The sequence below is a fragment of the Rhineura floridana genome, chromosome 5 (assembly GCF_030035675.1).
Source record: "Rhineura floridana isolate rRhiFlo1 chromosome 5, rRhiFlo1.hap2, whole genome shotgun sequence".
NCBI lineage: Eukaryota > Metazoa > Chordata > Lepidosauria > Squamata > Rhineuridae > Rhineura > Rhineura floridana.
The window spans coordinates 149,555,753-149,577,829 of record NC_084484.1 but is presented as its reverse complement, the minus strand read 5'-3'; the positions used below and the strand labels follow the sequence as shown (position 1 = coordinate 149,577,829).

Genomic DNA, 22,077 nt, shown 5'->3' with positions numbered 1-22,077 from the left:
AACGGAGTGAGAAATGAATAGTACCTCTTCAAGTAAGTAACTTGTATTCCTGAAGCTGCCCCAGAAGTGCAGAAATATTGAGTGACTCTGCATAGAATTTGATACAAGCAGATGTGAATGCATTATGAAAGCAGTTTATTATTTTTACTTATTTAAGACATTTATATACCGCTTAATCATTTACATTTGCATTTCTAAGTGGGGTACATAAAATGAAAATGAATGACCTGCCTTCAAGTCAATTCTGATTTATGGCGACCCTATGAATGGGGTTTTCATGGTAAGCGGTACTCAGAGGTGGTTTACATATAAATGAGCCGTATATAAAATAAAACAATAAAATTATAATAAAAGCAGACACTACCTTAAAATGCCTGCTGGAACAAAAAAAGGCTTAATCATGCGCCTGAAGTTCAACAAGGAAAGTTGCCTGTCTATAATAATAATAATAATAAATTTAATTTTTGTGTTGCCTATCTGGCCGAAGCCACTCTAGGCGACGTACATATTAAAATTCAGTAAAATACAATAAGTACAGAATAAAATACAATGCAGTCAACACTAATGCAGGCATAAAACTATGTAGGGCAATCAGTAACAATTTTCACAAAGACAATAAACAATCACAGAAAAATTAGCCCACCCCGGAGGTCCCAAAGGCCTGTCCAAAGAGCCAAGTTTTTAAGGCTCGGCGAAATGTATCCAGGGAAGGGGCATGGCGAAGATCAAATGGGAGGGAGTTCCAGAGAGTGGGGGCCGCCACTGAAAATGCCCTCTCTCTAGTCCCCACCAACCTAGCTGTTTTCGTTGGTGGGACTGAGAGAAGGCCCTGCGTGGCTGATCTAGTCGGGCAGCTTAATTTGTGGTACTGGAGGTGCTCCTTCAGGTAAACTGGGCCGAGACCGTATAGGGATTTAAAGGTTAACACCAACACCTTGAATTGGGCCCGGAAAACAACTGGAAGCTAATGTAGATGAAATATCACTGGCGTGATGTGATCGCGGCGGTGGCTGTTAGTAAGCAACCGAGCCGCCGCGTTCTGCACCAATTGTAGTTTCCGGACCGTTTTCAAGGGTAACCCCATGTAGAGCGCATTGCAGTAGTCTAATCGAGAGGTGACCAGGGCATGTACTACTAGTGGGAGCTGATGAATAGGGAGGTAGGGTTGCAGCCTCCGTATGAGGTGTAGTTGATACCAAGCTGCCCGGCTCACTGCTGAAATCTGAGCCTCCATGGACAGCCTGGAATCAAGAACAACCCCGAGGCTGCGGACCTGATCCTTCAGGGGTAAACTCACCCCATTAAGCCTCAGGTCAACAACACCCAACCTTCCCCTGTCACCCACAAGCAGCACCTCGGTCTTATCAGGATTGAGCTTCAGCCTGTTCCTTCCCATCCACCCACTCACGGATTCCAGGCACTTGGACAAGGTCTCCACAGCCAACTCCGGTGAAGATTTAAAAGAGAGGTAGAGCTGCATGTCATCAGCATATTGGTGACACCGCAGCCCAAAACTCCTGATGATAGTTCCCAGCGGTTTTATATAGATGTTAAATAGCATGGGAGAGAGGATGGCTCATTACACTGAATACATTACTTCTAGTCATTACAAGCTGTGTGTCTGAGCCTTGGGGGACCACCAACAGAAATGCCTCCAAAGATCTCAGTGATTGGGTCATGATATAAGGGATCAGGCAGTCCTTAAGATATCATGGACCCAAGTTGTTAAGGGCTTTGTAAATTAATACAAGAACCTTGACCCTGGTAACTTAAGGGTAGCCAGTGCAAGCTCTTAAGTACTGGACTTATATGCTGGTGGTAGTCTGTCCCCATCAACAGTCTAGCCATAGCATTTTGCACCAGCTAGAGCTTCTGCATCAAACACAAGGATAGTCCCACATAGAGCACATTGCAATAATCATGTCTTGAGGTTACCAGTGCATGAATCACCACAGACAGGCTGTCCAAGAATGGCCATAGTTGGCAACCCAGCCATAGCTGATAAAAGGCACTCCTACCACCAAGTGTCCTGACCAAACTCAAGGAACTCAGACTTAGACACAGCTGTGTTTTTTTCTTCTATTGGAGTAATAGAAAGTTTCAGTTCAGAGAGCTTCATGAATCTATCTACGGCTTACTCAGAACTCAGCATCCCTCTCTAACTAGGCACAACTTGGCTGCATTAAGACGTTGACTCAGCAACTAAGCCTTCCCCTTTGCCCAGCTTAAGTACAGCTGGGCAGGCCTCCTACTTGTGTGTACCTCAAGTCATGGTTGGAGGCATGTGTGTAAGTGCTGACTCTTCCTGAGCTGGGTTTGTTGAATCTTTCTCTTGTCTCCTGGACCTGGATGAAGGTAGGGCATCGGCTTCAGTCCCGTTCTCTTCCTCTGCGGGGGGAGACCTGTCTGGCAGCAGTGCAGGTGCAGGGAGAGATGCCTTGTCAGGTGGAGGAGTGGGTGGCCGGTCTGGGGGTCTGCCTGAGGGGTGTCTGAGATGGCTGGTGGTTACCCATCAGATCCAAGGCGGGGCTGCTTTGAAATCTCCCCCATTGCTGGGTCCTTCTCCAGTGGGCACCAGGACACCCTCAAGTGGGTACTGACTTCCCTTGCTAGTGCTTGAGGCAGGAAAGAGTTAACACTCCAACGGACCATCACCGTGGCCCCTCCCACGGAGTGCCAATTTGTTTTTCCTGCCTCCCTTCAGCAGTATTGATTTTGCCTTGCTTTTCAGTCTGGCTAGCTTATATCCTTATTTAAGTTTGAATTATTCTTCAGTGTTGTTAATTAATTGTTGTGAGTGTGTATGGAAGGTTTCAGATAGATTATTAATGAATTGGTGTGAGTGTCTGAGTGACTGTGGAGGGTCTGTTGTTTCCTTTGATTAATTCATTTATTCCAAGTCTTCCTCGCCCCCCCCTCCTGTGCATCGGTCCACCCCCTGCTAGCATGACTCACAACAACAAGGCTACCTGAGCTTGAAGTGACAAAGATGGATCTAGGAGCACCTCCAAACTACTCACCTGTTCTTTCAGAGGGAGAGTAACTCCATTCATAACAGTTCAAGCTCAATTTATTAGCCCTAATCTATTCCACAGCTGCATCCAGACAACATTTCAGACCATGCTCAGCCTCTCCTCACTCCAGATGTTATGGAGAAATAGAGCTGCATATCATTAGCATGCTGATGACACTTTGCCCCCAAACTCCTAATAACTGCTTCCAACGGCTTCATGTAGATGTTAAACAGCATTGGTGACAGACAGGATTGTGCCCTGTGGAGCACCATAGCACGAAGACCGTGTGGCTGAGACACAGTCCCCCAGTGTTATTCTCTGGACATGGACCTGCAGTTAGGAATGACACCACCACAAAACAGTACCACCGATACTCATCCCACAGAGCTGGTCCAGGAGGATACCATGGTTATTGGTAGTAAAAGCTGCAGAAAGATAAAGAAGCAGAAGAGGAACATACCCTCGCTCTCCTCCTCTCAGAACAGGTCATCTATCAGGGTGACCAAGGGTGATTCAGTCCCAAAAAGCATGCTTGAATCCAGATTGAAAGTCATCTAGATAGTTTGTATCCTCCATGAATTCCTGCAACTGATCTGCCATCGCTCCACCATCTTGCCCAAATGGGGGATTTGTGACTGGGCTGTAGTTAATATAAACCACAGGGTACTACGATGTGGTATCCATTGCCATTGGATCAAAGCTTTTTTTCTGTCAAGATTGTGTGTTGATGTGTGTGTTGATGGCCGTGCGCCGATCTCCCCACATAAAACAAATTCATGCACAGGCGTCTTCCAGCCAAATTATCTTGGAAGACAGTCTTACTCGGTCACGAGTGATCGCCAACCAACCAAACCACAGGGTCCAGGGTGGGCTTCTTCAGGACTGGACACACTGCTGCTGGTTTAAAGGCAGCAGGCACCACTAGTCCATCACATAAAGATGCATTCACCATGCCCTGGGCTCACCCAGTCAGCCCCCCTCGACTGTCTTTCACTAGCCAAGAAGGACAGGGATCAAGAGAGCAAGAAGCTGGTTGCATCCTTACAAGAGTCCACATCAGGGCACATACACTGAAACAGATCCCATAAAAAATGGAAAGGTACTGCATTGGAAACCGCAACTGGACTTGCATTCACATCTGCTTGTGTTGTATCAAATTCTATGCAGAGTCACAATCTGTACAGAGGACTGATTTTTTTGTTTTGATTTGTCTATCATGGAAGGGTTTGGATTTGTTAGGCACTGGGGAACATTTTGGGACAAGCCGGGCCTGTACAAAAGGGACGGGCTCCACTTGAACCAGAATGGAACCAGACTGCTGGCACTTAAAATTAAAAAGGTGGCAGAGCAGCTTTTAAACTGACTGAGGGGGGAAACCCGACAGTAGCTGAGGAAGGTCCGGTTCGGAATAAACCTCCCCCCTGGGATAAAGACCAAAGAAATGATGAAATTGTAAAAGGGGTAGGCCTAGAAGTAGGCATTGTGAGAGCAGGGGCACAGGATATAAATTCAGAAGGTCAAAATTACCACAGGCCAAACCACAAGTGCCAAAGACGCTTGAAGAGAGACACTGCTTACAAGTGCCTGTACGCCAATGCTAGGAGCCTCCGAACCAAGATGGGAGAACTGGAGTGCTTGGTCTTAGAGAAGAGCATTGATATAGTGAGCATAACGGAGACCTGGTGGAATGGAGGAAACCAGTGGGATACAGTTGTCCCTGGATATAAACTATATCGGAAGGACAGGGCAGGACGTATTGGTGGCGGAGTCGCTCTATACGTGAAAGAAGGCATTGAATCCAGCAAGCTGGAAACCCCAAAAGAGGCAGACTCCTCCACAGAATTGTTGTGGGTGGTGATACCATGCCCCAGGAGGGATTTAATTCTGGGAACGATCTATTGTCCCCCTGATCAAAAGGCTCAGGGAGACCTTGAGATGAGATATGAAATTGAGGAAGCATCCAAACTAGGAAATGTGGTAGTAATGGTTGACTTCAACTACCCAGACATAGACTGGCCGCATATGTGTTCCAGTCATGACAAAGAAGCAAAATTTCTAGATATTCTAAATGACTATTCCCTAGACCAGTTGGTCATGGAACCGACCAGAGGGACAGCAACCCTGGACTTAATTCTCAGTGGGGACCGGGACCTGGTGCGAGATGTAAGTGTTGTTGAACCGATTGGGAGCAGTGACCATAGTGCTATTAAATTAAACTTACATGTAAATGGCCAATTGCCAAGAAAATCCAACACGGTCACTTTTTACTTCAAGAGAGGAAACTTCACAAAAATGAGGGGAGTGGTAAAAAGAAAGCTGAAAAACAAAGTCCAGAGGGTTACATCACTCGAAAATGCTTGGAAGTGGTTTAAAAACACTATATTAGAAGCTCAACTGGAGTGCATACCGCAGATCAGAAAAGGTACCGCCAGGGCCAAGAGGATGCCAGCATGGTTAACAAGCAAAGACAAGGAAGCTCTTAGAGGCAAAAAGTCTTCCTTCAGAAAATGGAAGTCTTGTCCGAATGAAGAAAATAAAAAAAGAATACAAACTCTGGCAAAAGAAATGCAAGAAGACAATAAGGGATGCTAAAAACGAATTTGAGGAGCACATTGTTAAGAACATAAAAACCAACAACAAAAAATTCTATAAATACATTCAAAGCAGGAGACCATCTAGGGAGGCGATTGGACCCTTGGATGATAAGGGAGTCAAAGGCGTACTAAAGAACGATAAGGAGATTGCAGAGAAGCTAAATGAATTCTTTGCATCTGTCTTCACAGTGGAAGATATAGGGCAGATCCCTGAACCTGAACTAACATTTGCAGGAAGGGATTCTGAGGAACTGAGACAAATAGTGGTAACGAGAGAGGAAGTTCTAAGCTTAATGGACAATATAAAAACTGACAAATCACCGGGCCCAGATGGCATCCACCCGAGAGTTCTCAAAGAACTCAAAGGTGAAATTGCTGATCTGCTAACTCAAATATGTAACTTGTCCCTTGGGTCCTCCTCCGTGCCTGAGGACTGGAAAGTGGCAAATGTAACGCCAATCTTCAAAAAGGGATCCAGAGGGGATCCCGGAAATTACAGGCCAGTTAGCTTAACTTCTGTCCCTGGAAAACTGGTAGAAAGTATTATTAAAGCTAGATTAACTAAGCACATAGAAGAACAAGCCTTGCTGAAGCAGAGCCAGCATGGCTTCTGCAAGGGAAAGTCCTGTCTCAGTAACCTACTAGAATTCTTTGAGAGTGTCAACAAGCATATAGATAGAGGTGATCCAGTGGACATAGTGTACTTAGACTTTCAAAAAGCGTTTGACAAGGTACCTCACCAAAGACTTCTGAGGAAGCTTAGCAGTCATGAAATAAGAGGAGAGGTCCTCTTGTGGATAAGGGATTGGTTAAGAAGCAGAAAGCAGAGAGTAGGAATAAACGGACAGTTCTCCCAATGGAGGGCCGTAGAAAGTGGAGTCCCTCAAGGATCGGTATTGGGACCTGTACTTTTCAACTTGTTCATTAATGACCTAGAATTAGGAGTGAGCAGTGAAGTGGCCAAGTTTGCTGATGACACTAAATTGTTCAGGATTGTTAAAACAAAAAGGGATTGCGAAGAGCTTCAAAAAGACCTCTCCAAACTGAGTGAATGGGCAGAAAAATGGCAAATGCAATTCAATATAAACAAGTGTAAAATTATGCATATTGGAGCAAAAAATCTGAATTTCACATATACGCTCATGGGGTCTGAACTGGCGGTGACCGACCAGGAGAGAGACCTCGGGGTTGTAGTGGACAGCACGATGAAAATGTCGACCCAGTGTGCGGCAGCTGTGAAAAAGGCAAATTCCATGCTAGCGATAATTAGGAAAAGTATTGAAAATAAAACAGCCGATATCATAATGCCATTGTATAAATCTATGGTGCGGCCGCATTTGGAATACTGTGTACAGTTCTGGTCACCTCATCTCAAAAAGGATATTCTAGAGTTGGAAAAGGTTCAGAGGAGGACAACCAGAATGATCAAGGGGATGGAGCGACTCCCTTAGGAGGAAAGGTTGCAGCATTTGGGGCTTTTTAGTTTAGAGAAAAGGTGGGTCAGAGGAGACATGATAGAAGTGTATAAAATTATGCATGGCATTGAGAAAGTGGATAGAGAAAAGTTCTTTTCCATATGAGTCCGGTCCTCACAGCGGGTATTAGCTCCACCTATTGTGCGAAGGCAGGAATGTCTTTGAAGTCAAGACTAGGGGCGTCATGCCCCTCCCAGTCTCCAGTTCATTCTTGCCTTCGTACGAACAAGTTCTATATTTGCAGATAGCGTAGCTTAGCTAAGTTTCTTGTGTCTACTTGTGTGTTGTCTGACAGTGTGTGGAGGTTGTTATATGTAATTCCATTCTCTCCCTCCCCTCTGTCTTGTCTTTAATTCGATTGTGTTTCTTGGAGAATTGTTGGGGGGGATCTTCCCTTTCCCGTTCCCTTTTTTCCCCGTTTCTTTTGAGTCTCTCAGTTCAGCAGAGACCGCGGCTGCGGTTCTCTAGCTTTTCAGGCGGGAGCTTGCGGCTGCAGCTCCCGATTTGCCCCGTTGTTTGACTCACATAGGAGCCGGCTCTCGCTGCCTCCTTTCTTCCCCCTCCAGGAGCTTGCGGCTGCGGCGACTGTCGTCGTTCGGCGCCGCCTCTGACTCTGTCTCCCGACCCCTTAATTTTGCCGCGGCTGATATCGGCTGCCTCCTAGCCGCTTGAGTTTTTTTCCCCTTTTTATTTTCGGCCGTTTCTCCTCCTCAGATCTGTTCCCGGCCTTGGTAATTTACCGTGGCAGCGTTTGCAGCCGGCGGCTCCGGCTGATCTCTGTTACCGCCTCAGCGCTTAGTCCTTTACTCCCTGAGGCTTAGAGACTTAGAGCGGTGTTGTTTAAATCGGCTTAGAGCGGTGTTGTTTAAATCGGGTCTGTGGCTACAGCCCGTTACTGAGGCAGCGCCCAAAATTTTTATAGTCCGCTGGGTTGCTCAGTGCCTTTGCCCCCCCCTTCGTAATTCGCCATTTTGACTGTTATTTTCACCCGCTCCTCTGTCGGACGCCATCTTTTTTCTCCTTTTTCCCGCCTTTTTTGTTCAGCTATCCCATACTAAACAAAGGGGACTTAGCTGGCAAGGGTCTCTGGTACGTCTGTGTTAGATAGGGTTCCTTAGCTCTACTTGGACTCCTCTATCACACGACTATTGCTGCTGCCTCTGACAAATAGCTGACAGCTAGCTCCTGTACTTCTGTGGCTGATTCATTATCGCTGTGACTGAGCTCTAGTCCTTGGAAACTCGTGCGCTGAGACTGTGATATTGCGCACAAGCTGTACCTAGCCTGAAGTTTATACTGTACATCCTGCCCCCTCTGTGGCCGTGTACCAAGCCTGAGCCTGAAGTGTATACTATACATCCTGCCCCCTCTGTGGCCGTGTACTCAGTCTGAACTATATACTGTACATTCTGCCCCCTCTGTGGCCGTGTACCAAGCCTGAAATCCAGCCTACATTATACTAACGCTGTTACCACAGTGCATCCTGCCCCCTCTGTGGCCGTGCACTTAGCCATCTGCCAGTGTATCCTACCCCCTCTGTGGTCGTTCACTGTGCCAGTTTGGGTCTCTACATCCTGCCTCTGCTGTGGCCGTGTACTGCACCCAAAGTGTATATAAGATGGCAGAACAGCCAGGCATGGCAGACCAGCCAAGCATGTCTCAAACAGCCAAGCCGCAATCTTCCAAGGCAAATAAGACTAAGCATGCTAAAGCACTGGCTAAGTCCAAACATCTTTCCAGCCATAGCAAACCAAAGCGTCCACGTTATGCTTCTGTGCCGACTCCCACCACAGCAGCTCAGGCACACATAAGAGATATATTTCATTCACCCGCTGCTTCTTCTGACGAGGAGGACTTCGCTGGCTTTCCTTCTCAGCCTTCGCTTAACCAGCACCCCTCCATGTTGCCGCCCAGGGCTTATCCCCCGGCTCAACCCACGGAGCCAGCCAGTCAGGCACAAACATCGGCTTCAACGGGACTGCAGCTGTCCCATGATTTCCTTTCCGAACTTCAAGGCATGCTATCATTTTTCACCCAAATCCAGTCACCACCACAAGTCCCTGCTATACCTCAATGCACTATGGACCAACATGCGTGTCATGAAGCACACCCTTCCTGTTCCCCAAATCCCTTTGACGTAGCCAGAGGCAGATGCATTGACGAAGCTTCGTATGGGGAGGAGTCACCCTTCACTGACAACGTTGAAGGAGATGACTGGAGCGATTATTCAGATCATGAGGAGGATACATCGTATCGCCTGTTTAATGCCTCAGACTTTCAGCCCATGGCACGCAGGGTAGTTAACACCCTTGGTCTCCAAGCTGCGCCTTCAACATCTACCACTCCAGCTATCAAAGGGGCCAGGGTCCTCAAATCCCCTGCACCTACTGAGCACTACATCCCGGTGCCGGACCCCATTGCCAAACTGACCTCTGAAGAATGGTCTCATCCATTCCAGACTCGCCGCTTCAAGAACGTGGCTGACAAGTTTTACTCCCTAGCTCCGGACTTTGCCACCAAGCTAGCCGTCCCGGGCATAGATGAACCGATCACTAGCCTAGTTTCTCGATCTCTTCTGCCCAGGGAAGGAGAATCCCAACTAAAGGACGCTACTGAACGTCGATTAAACTTCGCCCTCCGTAAAAATCATGAAGCCACTGCTTTCTCCATGCGTGCCGGCCCATCAGCCTCCATCTTCTCCAGAGCAGCTATGATGTGGCTAGATGATCTTCTAGAGGACACTAACCTGGATCCTGTCTCTCTCAGAAGGTCACTGATAAAGTTGCGTAAGACAGCGGCGTTTGTGGCTGATGCCACTTTGGATGCCACTCAACTGGGGGCACGAGCCATGATGGCTCAGATAGTTGCTCAACGGACCCTCTGGCTTCGCCACTGGCAAGCTGACTCCGCGGCCAGAATGAATTTGTCTAGGGCTCCTTACTCCGGATCTCTACTCTTCGGCGAGGAAGCTCTAAAGGCAGTGCCGGTTGATCCCAAAGATGCCCACAAACCGGTTTTGGCCACTGTCAAGAACATTGAACACAGGCCTTTCAGGCGATTCCATCCCTTCCGCACTAACCAGCCCTTTCGAGGAACGTGGCCAGGAGGACGAGGCCGTGACTTCAGATCATATGACCCCAATGCCTTCAGGGGACCCTGGAACCGGCGTTTCCAGGGCAGAGGTCAGTACCAAGGGCGCAGGGGTACTTCATCGTCCTCATATAGGGGAGGGCCTCGCCAACGCAAACAGTATTAACACACCCCCTGTTGGTGGCAGATTACTTAATTTTGGAGACCAGTGGCTGTGCCTCACTACGGTCTCTTGGATCAGGGAGCTTTTCCATTATGGCTATGCAATAGAGTTTTGGGCGACCCCACCAGACAGATTCCATCCGTCCCCTTATCCAAGGGCACCAGCCAGGCACAGCATCATGCAGACAGCTATACACCACCTCTTGGACATAGCGGCAATAGAGCCAGTCCCCACAACTGAGAGGTCGGAAGGGGTGTACTCCCTCCTATTTGCTGTGCCTAAACGAGATTTATCATGGAGGGCGGTATTGGACCTCAAGTTCGTCAACCGTTTTGTAACATATAGCAGGTTCAAAATGGAATCACTCCACTCCATTACAGAGAGTCTGCATGAAGGAGACTTCCTGGCTTCTATCGATCTTAAGGAAGAGTATCTCCATGTGCCCATTTGCATAGCCCACAGAAAGTTTCTTCGGTTTGCCTTTGGCCACCAGCACTTTCAATATAGAGCGATGCCGTTCGGTCTCTCCTCTGCTCCAAGAGTATTTACCAAAGTGCTACTCATCCTAGTGGCTTACCTCCGGATTCAAGGGGTTCATCTCTACCCATATTTGGATGATCTGTTAATACGGGCAAAATCGGAAGAGCTGGCTCATCATCATTTAACGATTACCCTCAATGTCTTGCAGGCCCACGGCTGGCTTGTCAACTTCGACAAAAGCCATCTCCAACCAACCCAATGCCTGCTACATCTAGGGGCAATGTTGGACACCCTGCAGGCAATGGTATTCCTGGCTCCAGATTGCATCACTGCCATCACAAACATTGCAAGGTCCCTGATGCAACAAACATCCGCAGACGTCATGCTTCTAGCCAGGGCGCTCGGAATGTTCATCTCTACCATCCATATTGTGCCATGGGCTCGAGCCCACACTCGTCACCTTCAGTGGACTTTGCTGCCCTTTCAACAGGACATTGCCAGCTCCAACCATCGCAAAGTTCACTTGAGCCCCTCACTTCGCCTCTCCTTCCGCTGGTGGACGAGGGCCCAACACCTTTCCAAGGGCACGCCGTTCAGAGAACCCCGTAGAACTGTTGTAACCACAGATGCCAGCCTCATCGGCTGGGGAGCCCACTGCAACTCCCAGTACGTTCAGGGGGTTTGGTCCACCGCAGAGCAGACTCAAAGCATCAATTGGGTGGAGCTAAAGGCTGTCCACTTAGCTCTACTTCATTTTCAGTCTCTGTTCCCTTTGGACCATGTTCTCATTCGAACAGACAACACGTGTGTAAAATCACATTTGAACAGACAGGGGGGCACCAGGTCTCGTCCTCTGCAGGACTTAGACTCCCTCATCTTTGTCTGGGCAGAACAACATCTACAATCCCTGAAAGCAGAACATCTCAGAGGGATTTGGAATGTGACAGCAGACTGGCTCAGCAGACAACAGGTTTTTCCGGGAGAATGGAAACTTCATCCAGCCATTTTCCATCGCCTTCAGTGCCGGTTCGGCGCATTCTCGATCGACCTGTTTGCGTCCAGTCGCAATTGCCAGCTTCCCAGGTACTTTGCCCGATACCTGGACACAACAGCGGAAGCAGTGGATGCGCTATCAACTCCGTGGCCAGAAGGTCTTTTGTACGCCTTCCCTCCAATACCAATGTTAGCCAAAACCTTGAGGTAGGCGCGAAGCGAGAGGGCACAGCTGGTCCTGATAGCACCATTTTGGCCACGCCGACCGTGGTTCTCGGACCTTCTTGCAATGTCAGTAATGGATCCTTGGACAATCCCAGTCAGGCCAGACCTTCTATCCCAGGGTCCAGTATGGCACCAGGACCCCACTTGGCTCAACTTAACAGCGTGGCGTTTGAACGGGGACATTTGAGGTCAGCTGGCCTGTCTGACGCTGTTATTGATATTATCTTGGCCTCGAGAAAACCATGTACCACTCGGATTTATCAACATACTTGGATGGCTTTCTCCAAGTGGTGCCAGTCCCACCACCACAACCCATCCCAGGCCACCATGCAACAGGTACTACAATATCTCCATAACGGCTTCATGATGGGACTTAGACCCAACACCTTACGTCGACATGCCTCGACTCTGTCATCGATTCTATCAGTTTCTTCTTCTGGTGCGACTATTTCCTCACATCCGTTCATCAAACGCTTTCTGAGGGGAGTCGCCCTACGATCTCCGGCTGTGGTCCATCGGTTTCCCTCATGGAGTTTGCCGAAGGTTTTGCAGGCTTTGCAACGCCCGCCGTTTGAACCCATCAGGACTGTGCCTCTACATATGCTGTCCTTCAAGGTCTTGTTCCTGATTGCAATCACATCTGCCAGATGAGTTTCAGAGTTGGGCGCATTGTCTTCTGCTCGCCATCTCTGCGTCTTCCATAAGGACTCTGTTGTACTGAAGACTGATCCTTCCTTCCGTCCCAAGGTTGATTCAGTTTTCCATTGCAACCAGGACATTGTTTTGCCTTCCTTTTGCCCGAATCCTAACCATCCTCTCGAGAAGGCTTGGCATTCGTTGGATGTCCGGAGGGTTCTCAAGACCTACCTCTCCAGGACTCAGGATATCAGAAGAACCGAGTCTTTGTTTGTATCCTTTAATCCAAGGTCTATGGGGCAAAAAGTAGCTAACTCCACTTTATCCCGCTGGTTGCGGGCTTGTATTGCTTTAGCTCACGAATCCCTTAAACTTCCAGTGCCAGCTAGCATAACAGCTCATTCAACTAGATCAGCGGCTACTACGGCTGCTTTTGCTACCAACGCTCCTGTTGCTGATATTTGTAGGGCTGCAGTCTGGTCTACCCCACACTTGTTTATAAGGCATTATAAAATTGATCGCTATGCCTCTGCTGACGCCTCTTTTGGCAGACGAGTGTTGCAACAGGTTCTTAATGAGGATTAACATGTGGGTGGTCCCTCCCTATATGGCCTGCTTTGGTACATCCCGCTGTGAGGACCGGACTCATATGGAAAATGGACCATTGGTCTCACCTGAAGGGTGATTTTCATATGAGTACGGTCCTCACGACCCTCCCAGTTGGAGGATGTATAGATATTTTACTAAGCTGTTATATATTACTATTACGCTATTGTATTTAAAGTTACTAGTGAAGTCAAGACTTCTAGTTCTGTTATATCTCTATGTTAGAGTCATGTTATTATGCATGTTATTTTCCTGCTGGCAGGCCTGTTGGCCCTGTTCTTGTATTTTTAGATATTTCTCTATAGACTCGCTGCGAATGAACTGGAGAGTGGGAGGGGCATGACACCCCTAGTCTTGACTTCAAAGACATTCTTGCCTTCGCACGATAGGTGGAGCTAATACCCGCTGTGAGGACCGTACTCATATGAAAATCACCCTTCAGGTGAGACCAATGGTCCATTCTCCCTCTCTCATAATACTAGAACTCGTGGACATTCAAAGAAGCTGAATGTTGGAAGATTCAGGACAGACAAAAGGAAGTACTTCTTTACTCAGCGCATAGTTAAACTATGGAATTTGCTCCCACAAGATGCAGTAATGGCCACCAGCTTGGACGGCTTTAAAAGAAGATTAGACAAATTCATGGAGGACAGGGCTATCAATGGCTACTATCCGTGATGGCTGTGCTCTGCCACCCTAGTCAGAGGCAGCATGGTTCTGAAAACCAGTTGCCGGAAGCCTCAGGAGTGGAGAGTGTTCTTGCACTCAGGTCCTGCTTGCGGGCTTCCCCCAGGCACCTGGTTGGCCACTGTGAGAACAGGATGCTGGACTAGATGGGCCACTGGCCTGATCCAGCAGGCTCTTCTTATGTTCTTATGTTTGTACCCCATTTTTTTTTCTCCAAGCAGCTTGGGTGGTATACATAGGCTTATACCACTGTATGCTTACAACAATCCATTTCTCTTTGGTGGAATAGGCTGAGAGTGACTAACCCAAAGTCACTTATGCTACAATCCAATACATGTCTAATCACAAGTAAGCTTTATTAGGTTCAATGGGATTTACTACTAGGTAAGCGTGCATTGTGAACTGCAGCCTTGGTGTACTTCATAGCTGAAGGGGGGATTTGAATTGCTCTGCCATTCAATTTGTTTGTCAATTACTTGGTGTAAAATTAATGGACACAGAAACAAATGTAATCATCTTGTGTTGTAGATTTTGACAGAACAAGTGTGTACACAGGTTGTTCATAAACCACATCCAGAGCCAGATTCTACAGTGAAAATTCAGAATCCAAGTAAGAATATTTACATACTGAGACATTATTATAATGGTTTTTCAAAGTTTCATATTTCACATGGCAACCTTTTTGTGTGTACTTTGGACAAATTCTTGATTGCAACTGACAGCCTACAGGACATGTCAAACTACTTTAGGGATGCTTTTTCAGAGCTTCCTCTATCCTAATGGAGGGTGAGATTATACAGGCACGGGAGTGGCAATATACTGTAGTCAGCATGGATTTTTCGCATTCCGCAATGTTAAATTGAAAATACCCTCCATGCCATTCTGATGCTTCCCATAAGCTCATTAAAAAAAACCTTACAAGGTTTTACTTACAGTCCTGAACTCAGAAATGCTTGCTTAGCAACCCTCTAAATTTTCATGGCGATACACAAAACAGTCAGAGACGATCGAGAGATCAAAGTGTAAAAAGAGAGAGGAAAATCCAGACCCCTTTTGGACTTTTTTCTGTCACAGTTCTCATAATCTCTTGAAATTAATTAAAAATCAGCCATGTTCACAGAGTACCTGTAATCCTATTTCTGACTTTGCCCCATACTCTGACCTTTATCTTCTGCAGTTTAAAAGTTAAAAAAAATGCCTTGCTGATGTTTAATTAAGAAATTTAGCAATGAACTCAGTGATAATATCAGGCATGCTCAGTAAGAACCAACTGTCAGTGATCTAAAAGCCAGACTCACAGTTGCTGGGCTTGGCTAATCAGGGGGCCACACCCACACCAGACTTTAATTTTACTTTAGACAGTCATAGCTTCCCCCAAAGAATCCTGGGAAGTGTAGCTTGTGAAGGGTGCTGAGAGTAGTTAGGAGACTCCTATTACCCTGACAGAGCTCCAGTGCCCACAGTGGTTTAACAGTTAGCCCCTCTTCTGGGGATTGTAGCTCTCTGAGGGGAAGAGGGCCTCTCCTAGCAACTCTCAGCACCCTTCACTAACTACACTTCCCAGGATTCTTTGGGAGAAGCCATGACTGTCTAAAGTGATGTAAAGATCTGGTGTGGATGTGGCCAGGGACAGCTTTGGTTTCAATTTGTGTGGGAGGCTACATGTGCCTGCTGTAGAATAAAAAGATGGGGAACCCCTGAAAAAGAATGATACTGTTCACAATGTTTTTCTTTTGGAAAGGAAAGGGGCTTCCTCTCTGCCCAGTGCCCACCTACGCAATCTCTTCCCCTCCCCTGCGCCTTCCTCCTTCCCCCCTCCCCCAGGTCAGTTTCACCTATCCTGAGCATGATTGCACAGGCGAAAATCACACTGAAGTCAAAAAGCATTTGAATGATCAAACCTGTCCTCCTCTGCTCCTCCCTCCTATCCCTTCCTCTTGCCCCCTCCCTCCCCTTTCCTTCCTCCCTCCGTTCCCCATCCCCTTCCAATCCCCTCCTTCCCCCTCCCTTCTCCATCCCCTCCCAATCCCCTCCTTCCCCCTCCTTCCCCCTCCTTCTCCCTCCTCTTCCAATCCTCTCCTTCCCCCTCCCCTCCACCCTCCCCCTCTTCCTCTGAGCATATGGTGCCTCTGAGCATATGGTGAGTGGTGGTAACACCTGCCATTTCCAAAGATGGAGAATTACATTTTTGTATGTTTGTTGGTGTTCTTACTTTGCTTCTTTTCTGTGTTACTATTGTTTCTACACAGAGTCTAACCTAGAAAATTATATTTCTCTTTCATCCTAGGAATCTCTGTCAAATTTATTGTTACTAAATTCCAGCCTTTTTATTGGTCAATGTTATATGATGGTGAAGACAGCCTTTTGTGTTTCAAACTGGAATTTATGCTCTATTTTTATTTTGGGCACATTAACAGTTGAATCTGAAACTACAGTTTGATGTAAAATCAGACTGATTACAATATGTTGCTACTTAAGCAATGACACTAGCTGTTGGAAAAAACAAACTTGGCCTGCCCAAGATGCATGTTTTCAGCCTGCTATGCTTAAACTGAAGAACTCTATAAAAGAGATGCCAGGATGACAGATTCATTCACAGAGGAACTGTATGATGAAGAACTAGAAATTTTAGAATGTGAGGTGAAAGCTGCTCTTAAAATACTTGGAAGAAACAAATCACCAGGAACAAATGGCATACCAATAGAGTTGCTACAAGCTACTGAGACTAAATCTGTCCAAATTTTGACAAAGATTTGTCAACAAATATGGAAAACTAAGCAATGGCCCACAGGCTGGAAGCGTTCAATATATATCCCAATTCCAAAGAAAGGGGATCCCAGGCAATGCAGTAATAATTGAACTGCCTTAATATCCCATGCAAGTAACGTAATGGTCAAGATTCTACAACAAAGTTTCTTACCATATATGGAGCGAGAAATGCCAGACGTCCAAGCTGGATTTAGAAAGGGAAGAGGCACCAGAGATCATATCGCAAACACACATTGGATAATGGAACAGACCAAGGAATTTCAGAAGAAAATCACCCTGTGCTTTATAGATTACAGCAAAGCCTTTGACTGTGTAGTCACTATGGAATGCTTTAAAAGAAATGGGGGTGCCACAGCATCTGATTGTCCTGATGCGCAACCTATACTCTGGACAAGAGGCTATTGTAAGGACAGAATATGGAGAAACAGATTGGTTCCCCATAGAAAAGGGTTTGAGACGGTGTATTTTATCACCCTATTTGTTTATATGCAGAACATATCATACAGAAAGCGCAATTGGACCAAAATGAAGGTGTGGAAAAAGCAGGACTATAGCTGAACGTCAAAAAAATTAATGACAATAGAAGATATATGTAACTTTAAAGTTGACAATGAAGACCTTGAACTTGTCAAGGATTATCAATACCTTGGCACAGTCATTAACCAAAATGGAGACAATAGTCAAGAAATCAGAAGAAGGCTAGGACTAGGGAGGGCAGCTAAGAGAGAACTAGAAAAAATCCTCAAATGCGAAGATGCATCACTGAACACCAAAGTCAGGATCATTCAGACCATGGTATTCCCGATCTCTTTGTATGGATGTGAAAGTTGGACAGTGAAAAAAGCGGATAAGAGCAAAATCAACTCATTTGAAATGTGGTGTTGGATGAGAACTTTGTGCATACCATGGATTGCTAAAAAGACGAATACTTGTGTGTTAGTACAAATTAAACCAGAACTATCACTAGAAGCTAAAATGATGAATCTGAGGTTATCATACTTCACATAATGAGAAGACATGATACACTAGAAAAGACCATAATGCTGGGAAAAACAGAAAGGAGTAAAAAAAAGAGGAAGGCCAAACAAGAGATGGATTGATTCCATAAAGGAAGCCACAGACCTGAACTTACAATATCTGAACAGGGTGGTTCATGACAGATGCTCTTGGAGGTCGCTGATTCATAGGGTCGCCATAAGTCGTAATCAACTTGAAGGCACATAACAACAATGCTTAAATTACTCCACTTAAGGAAAGGTGGGCATGGTCGATTAAAACTTAGAGCACACCTAGAATTTTGCTAGAATATATTTCACTTCCCACTGTTTCATCTTGTGCAAACTGGGACACTCCTCATGTCCATTGGAGAGTATTCTGCAGAACAGTCAGTGTCATTATTCCACAGTTTTTTGGAGCTTTTTTTTTAGTGTTGCAAAGTGTTGCTGTACTTCACATATGCACAGAAACAGAAGCCAAAGAAAATGATTTAGTATAGGAAACTTCACTAAAATTGCAAAGTAAATAAAACTTTTTTAAAGTGATCATCTGAACTACATAAAACTGTTATTATATTGTTGCTTCCTCCCTGCTAAAGCAAGATCAGCACGTCTTGTTTCTGTTCTTTGGGCTGATTGCAGGTGTTGCCACCACTCGCCATATGCTCAGAGGCACATGTTACCAAATTCGTCCAAGCTACACAGGAAGTGGATTGGACTGTGAAAGACCAACCCAAATTGTGTTTGCATTTTGACAGATTTGTAAGGCAGTCCAATATCTCAGAGAGGAGGCCAGGTCTCCTGCCCCCCTAGTACATTCACTATAGCTGCCCAATTTCCCTGCTTTTGAAAGTTTGATAGAAATATCTGTTGGCTATGGGTACATTCTTAAACTCCAAGGTGTTTTACCTATTAGTGACTACATACCAGAGTGTTTGAATAACAAGGATTCCTCTTGTGCTCTACCCTTTCCTGACACCTTAATTCTCATGTTTCTAATCTACAAAGATAGAGAAAAAAATAAAGGGGATGTACAAGCTAAAGGAGGAATCCTTGTTTTGCTTATGTGCTCTAGTTTGTTCCTGTCTTCCATCCAGGGGGAAAGATGGGCAGAAAGAGATGATCAATGAGAGGTGAAGGGATTACCTTAAATTCTGAACTCTCCCTGCCTTCCATTTCCTCTCCACCAGCAGAAAGTTGGTAGGAAATAAAACTGTGATTAGCCAGGGGGGAAAAGGGCATTCCTCCCTGATGTGATCCAGCCTTTTCCCCTGTACTCAAACTCCTTTAAAAAAAGGAATGGTAATCATAGTAGAGTGGGCTATTGGTAGAAGTTGTTGCTGACTATGGTTTGTATGGGTAACCATATTAAACTCAAAATAGATCCACTGCAATTAATGAACCTAAGTTAGTCATGTCTATTAATTTCAATGTGGCTACTCCGAGTAGGCCTAACATTGGATACAACCTATAGCTTTAAAGAAACTCAGATTTTTAATATTTTAATTCATTTTAATACAGTAGTTAGAAATAATTGTGGAACAGGTGGCTACAATGGTAGTGAGATGCCTACTAACCAATAAGATTCCATTGTTTCCTAGTGCTCCCTTTCTGTCTCTTTCCATCAATAGGGCTTATGTATTTCAGGGAACAACTGTATTTACACAGGTTTATAGAAGCTAGAACAATTGTGTCTAATCGAGTGACTTTGTCTACTAATTATTCATAAATATAATTAATGTATTTACTGTTTTAAAGTGATTCTTAAGGTTGTGGCAACTTTATTGAAGAATTCAACACCAAGTGCAGAATTGATGGAAGTTCGGCGTTTGTTTTTATCAGATATGATAAAACTTTTCAGTAATAGCCGTGAAAACAGGAGGTACGTAAACAATATTTTTAACAATGCAATCTATGTTTATATTTCAAAACTAAAAGAGAATTTTGCAAGATCTTTTCATAAACTTGTCTGGAAGGTAGTAGAGTTGCACCCACTGGTCATGCCCTGTGCATGCCAGCACATGCTGGCCATGTGTTTGGTATCAGTGTGGAGGGTACGTGCATGTATACAAATGGACCAATGTAGTGCTATTTTGTATAAGGGGGAATGTTGGGAAAATCAATATTCTGCCTAATAAGGAAGAGCCCCTTTGCACATATATCTGTAATGTTCATATGGGTCCTTCACATTGATTCTGAACTTGTGGGAGGCCTGGCTGCTGCTTGTGAGCAAATATTTATAAGCTCTTACCTCTCCTATTTAGGACTTCTGAGTATATATCTACATCATCTCATTTTTGTACAGTCTGTTACAGAATATTGTAGGACCTGGTCCAATTATTCCTCATCCTATTTCTCATCTCCGATGGACTTTGGTTATACTTCACTTCTTGGTTTCTTTGGATCTTACTAAAAATCTACCCTTCCTGTGATTTTTGTGCAGATTAGTTTCTTGTGATATCTGTTGTCCTAGCCATTGTCTTGCATTTTGCCCTTCATTACTTGAAGTTTGTTTTATTGTTCACCCCTTTTCATCATAGGTACTGTAGTGATTTCAGGATGAGTGGTGGATATGAATTGTTTCTTACCCTGCATAACCTTGCTACTTCACAATCTTTTCAGACATGTCTTGCACTTTGCTCTTTTTTTCCTCACTGCACCAATGTTATTTGCATTTGGGTGACTGCATGTACAGCTATAGTTAAGTAAATTAAGCTTTATTTAAACTTCAAAAAAATCCAAAAAGGATTAATTACATATCTATGGAATATGTAATGTGATACTGAGAGGCAAAATAAGAGAAATACACACAGTAATATTCTCCCATGCATGTAAGATGATCTCAGGTGGGACTTGACCTCCACCTTGTGGTTGAAGGCAAAAATAGCACTGTTTGATTTCTCTTGAATCCTCTAGCTTCCTTAGCCTAAGAAAGCCAGTTCTATTTTGCTTCACAGTTTGTGGCTGCATACTTGCACTCTCTGCTCCCTGTCTTGGATCCTGCTTCTTTCAGGCTTGTATTTTCTGTGCGTTCTTTGTGTTTGTGCAGGTTTTGCTAGCTAGTCTTGTGCTTTTGTGTATTACTAACAACGAAAAACCTCAGTTACCATGTTGCCCTTTGGTTCTTCCTCAACCCCTTCCCGTTAAGCAGTCCATGCTATTAAGCCATGCTACAGGGGGTTGTGACCTGACCCAGGCGAAGTTGCAATACAGCAGTATTTAGCCCCTGCTTCCAGCCTCACAGAGCTGCAATACAGTTATATTGGCCAAGCCGCAAGACAGCTGTATTTAGCCCCCTGCCTGCCGCCTGGCAAGAGCAGCAGTTACTTACTGAGATGGGAAAAGCTAAAGAAAAATCAGCCATGTCGTCTAGAAAGCCTTGGCCACTACCTTACCTTACCAACCAGTGCCTCTGAATGAGATAGGAGCTGCAGCGGGAACCCATCCCCTCTTTCAATAGGTTGGAGGGTGTTTTGGCAGCTTTTTTATTAGTGGGGGAGGACCCTCCAACTACGTCTGCAGTGTCCCTCACCCTGATGTTGTAACCTTTCCCCACGACGTCCCTATGGGGTTGAGGAGACCCAAGGGATAAGTCTATGTTGTTTTACCTGGAGCAACAGACAGCTCAAAATGGAGGGCACAAGGAAGGAGGAGGGAGAGAAAGCTTTTTGGTGGGAAGCGATATAGAACACCAGGGAAGGTGCTGCTTTCTGAGAGATCAGGAGCAGTTGTCAGAGGATGAAGGGGAATAACATAAAAGGGAGCTGGCAGCAGTTCTTTCCTCAAGCTCATCGACTGAGACATTTGTAGGCTTTGGGGATACTGCCTTACCAAATGCCATATAGCCAGCACAGGCTATGAGACCAATTGAAACACAGTACCTGTACAGGCTATGAGGCCAACTGAAGCACAGCTAGTACAGGCTATGATCCCAATGAACCCTTCTCTCAGCCATCCTTCATGCTCAGAGAATTTACAGATCCCTCGGCCAGTTCAGTTACACCTTGCTCCTGAGATGCTATTACAATTAAAGGATATTTTGTTGGCAGACCTGGCTTGAGACCTGGTTGTTACTTTGCAACCCTTGAGGACTCCCCCTCCCCATGCTAATGTGGATATGGCCAATAATGGGATGGTGGCCAATGCAACAGAACGGGTCAACTCTTCTCAGTGGCTGCCCCTAGGCTTTGGAATTCCCTTCTTAGGGATGTAAGAATGACCCCCTCCTTGCAGTCCTTCCGGTGTCAAGCAAAGACCTTTCTATTCCAACAAGCCTTTGGTATTGACGGTTGTCAAAGATAGGGTTTGACGGGAACTGCATTGCTAATGCCTAATTCCTCCATTTTTAAA

General features: G+C 45.6%; 1 protein-coding gene across 1 annotated transcript in view; it reads left to right on the top strand.

The window, feature by feature from the left end:
• The window catches only part of NBEA (neurobeachin), a 318,923-nt gene that overhangs the window by 177,756 nt on the left and 119,090 nt on the right, over positions 1-22,077 (top strand). The window contains exons 19-20 of the mRNA XM_061629722.1: positions 14,492-14,573; positions 19,486-19,609. Of these exons, the coding sequence (XP_061485706.1) occupies positions 14,492-14,573; positions 19,486-19,609 (206 nt within the window). The remainder of the gene's footprint in view (positions 1-14,491; positions 14,574-19,485; positions 19,610-22,077) is intronic.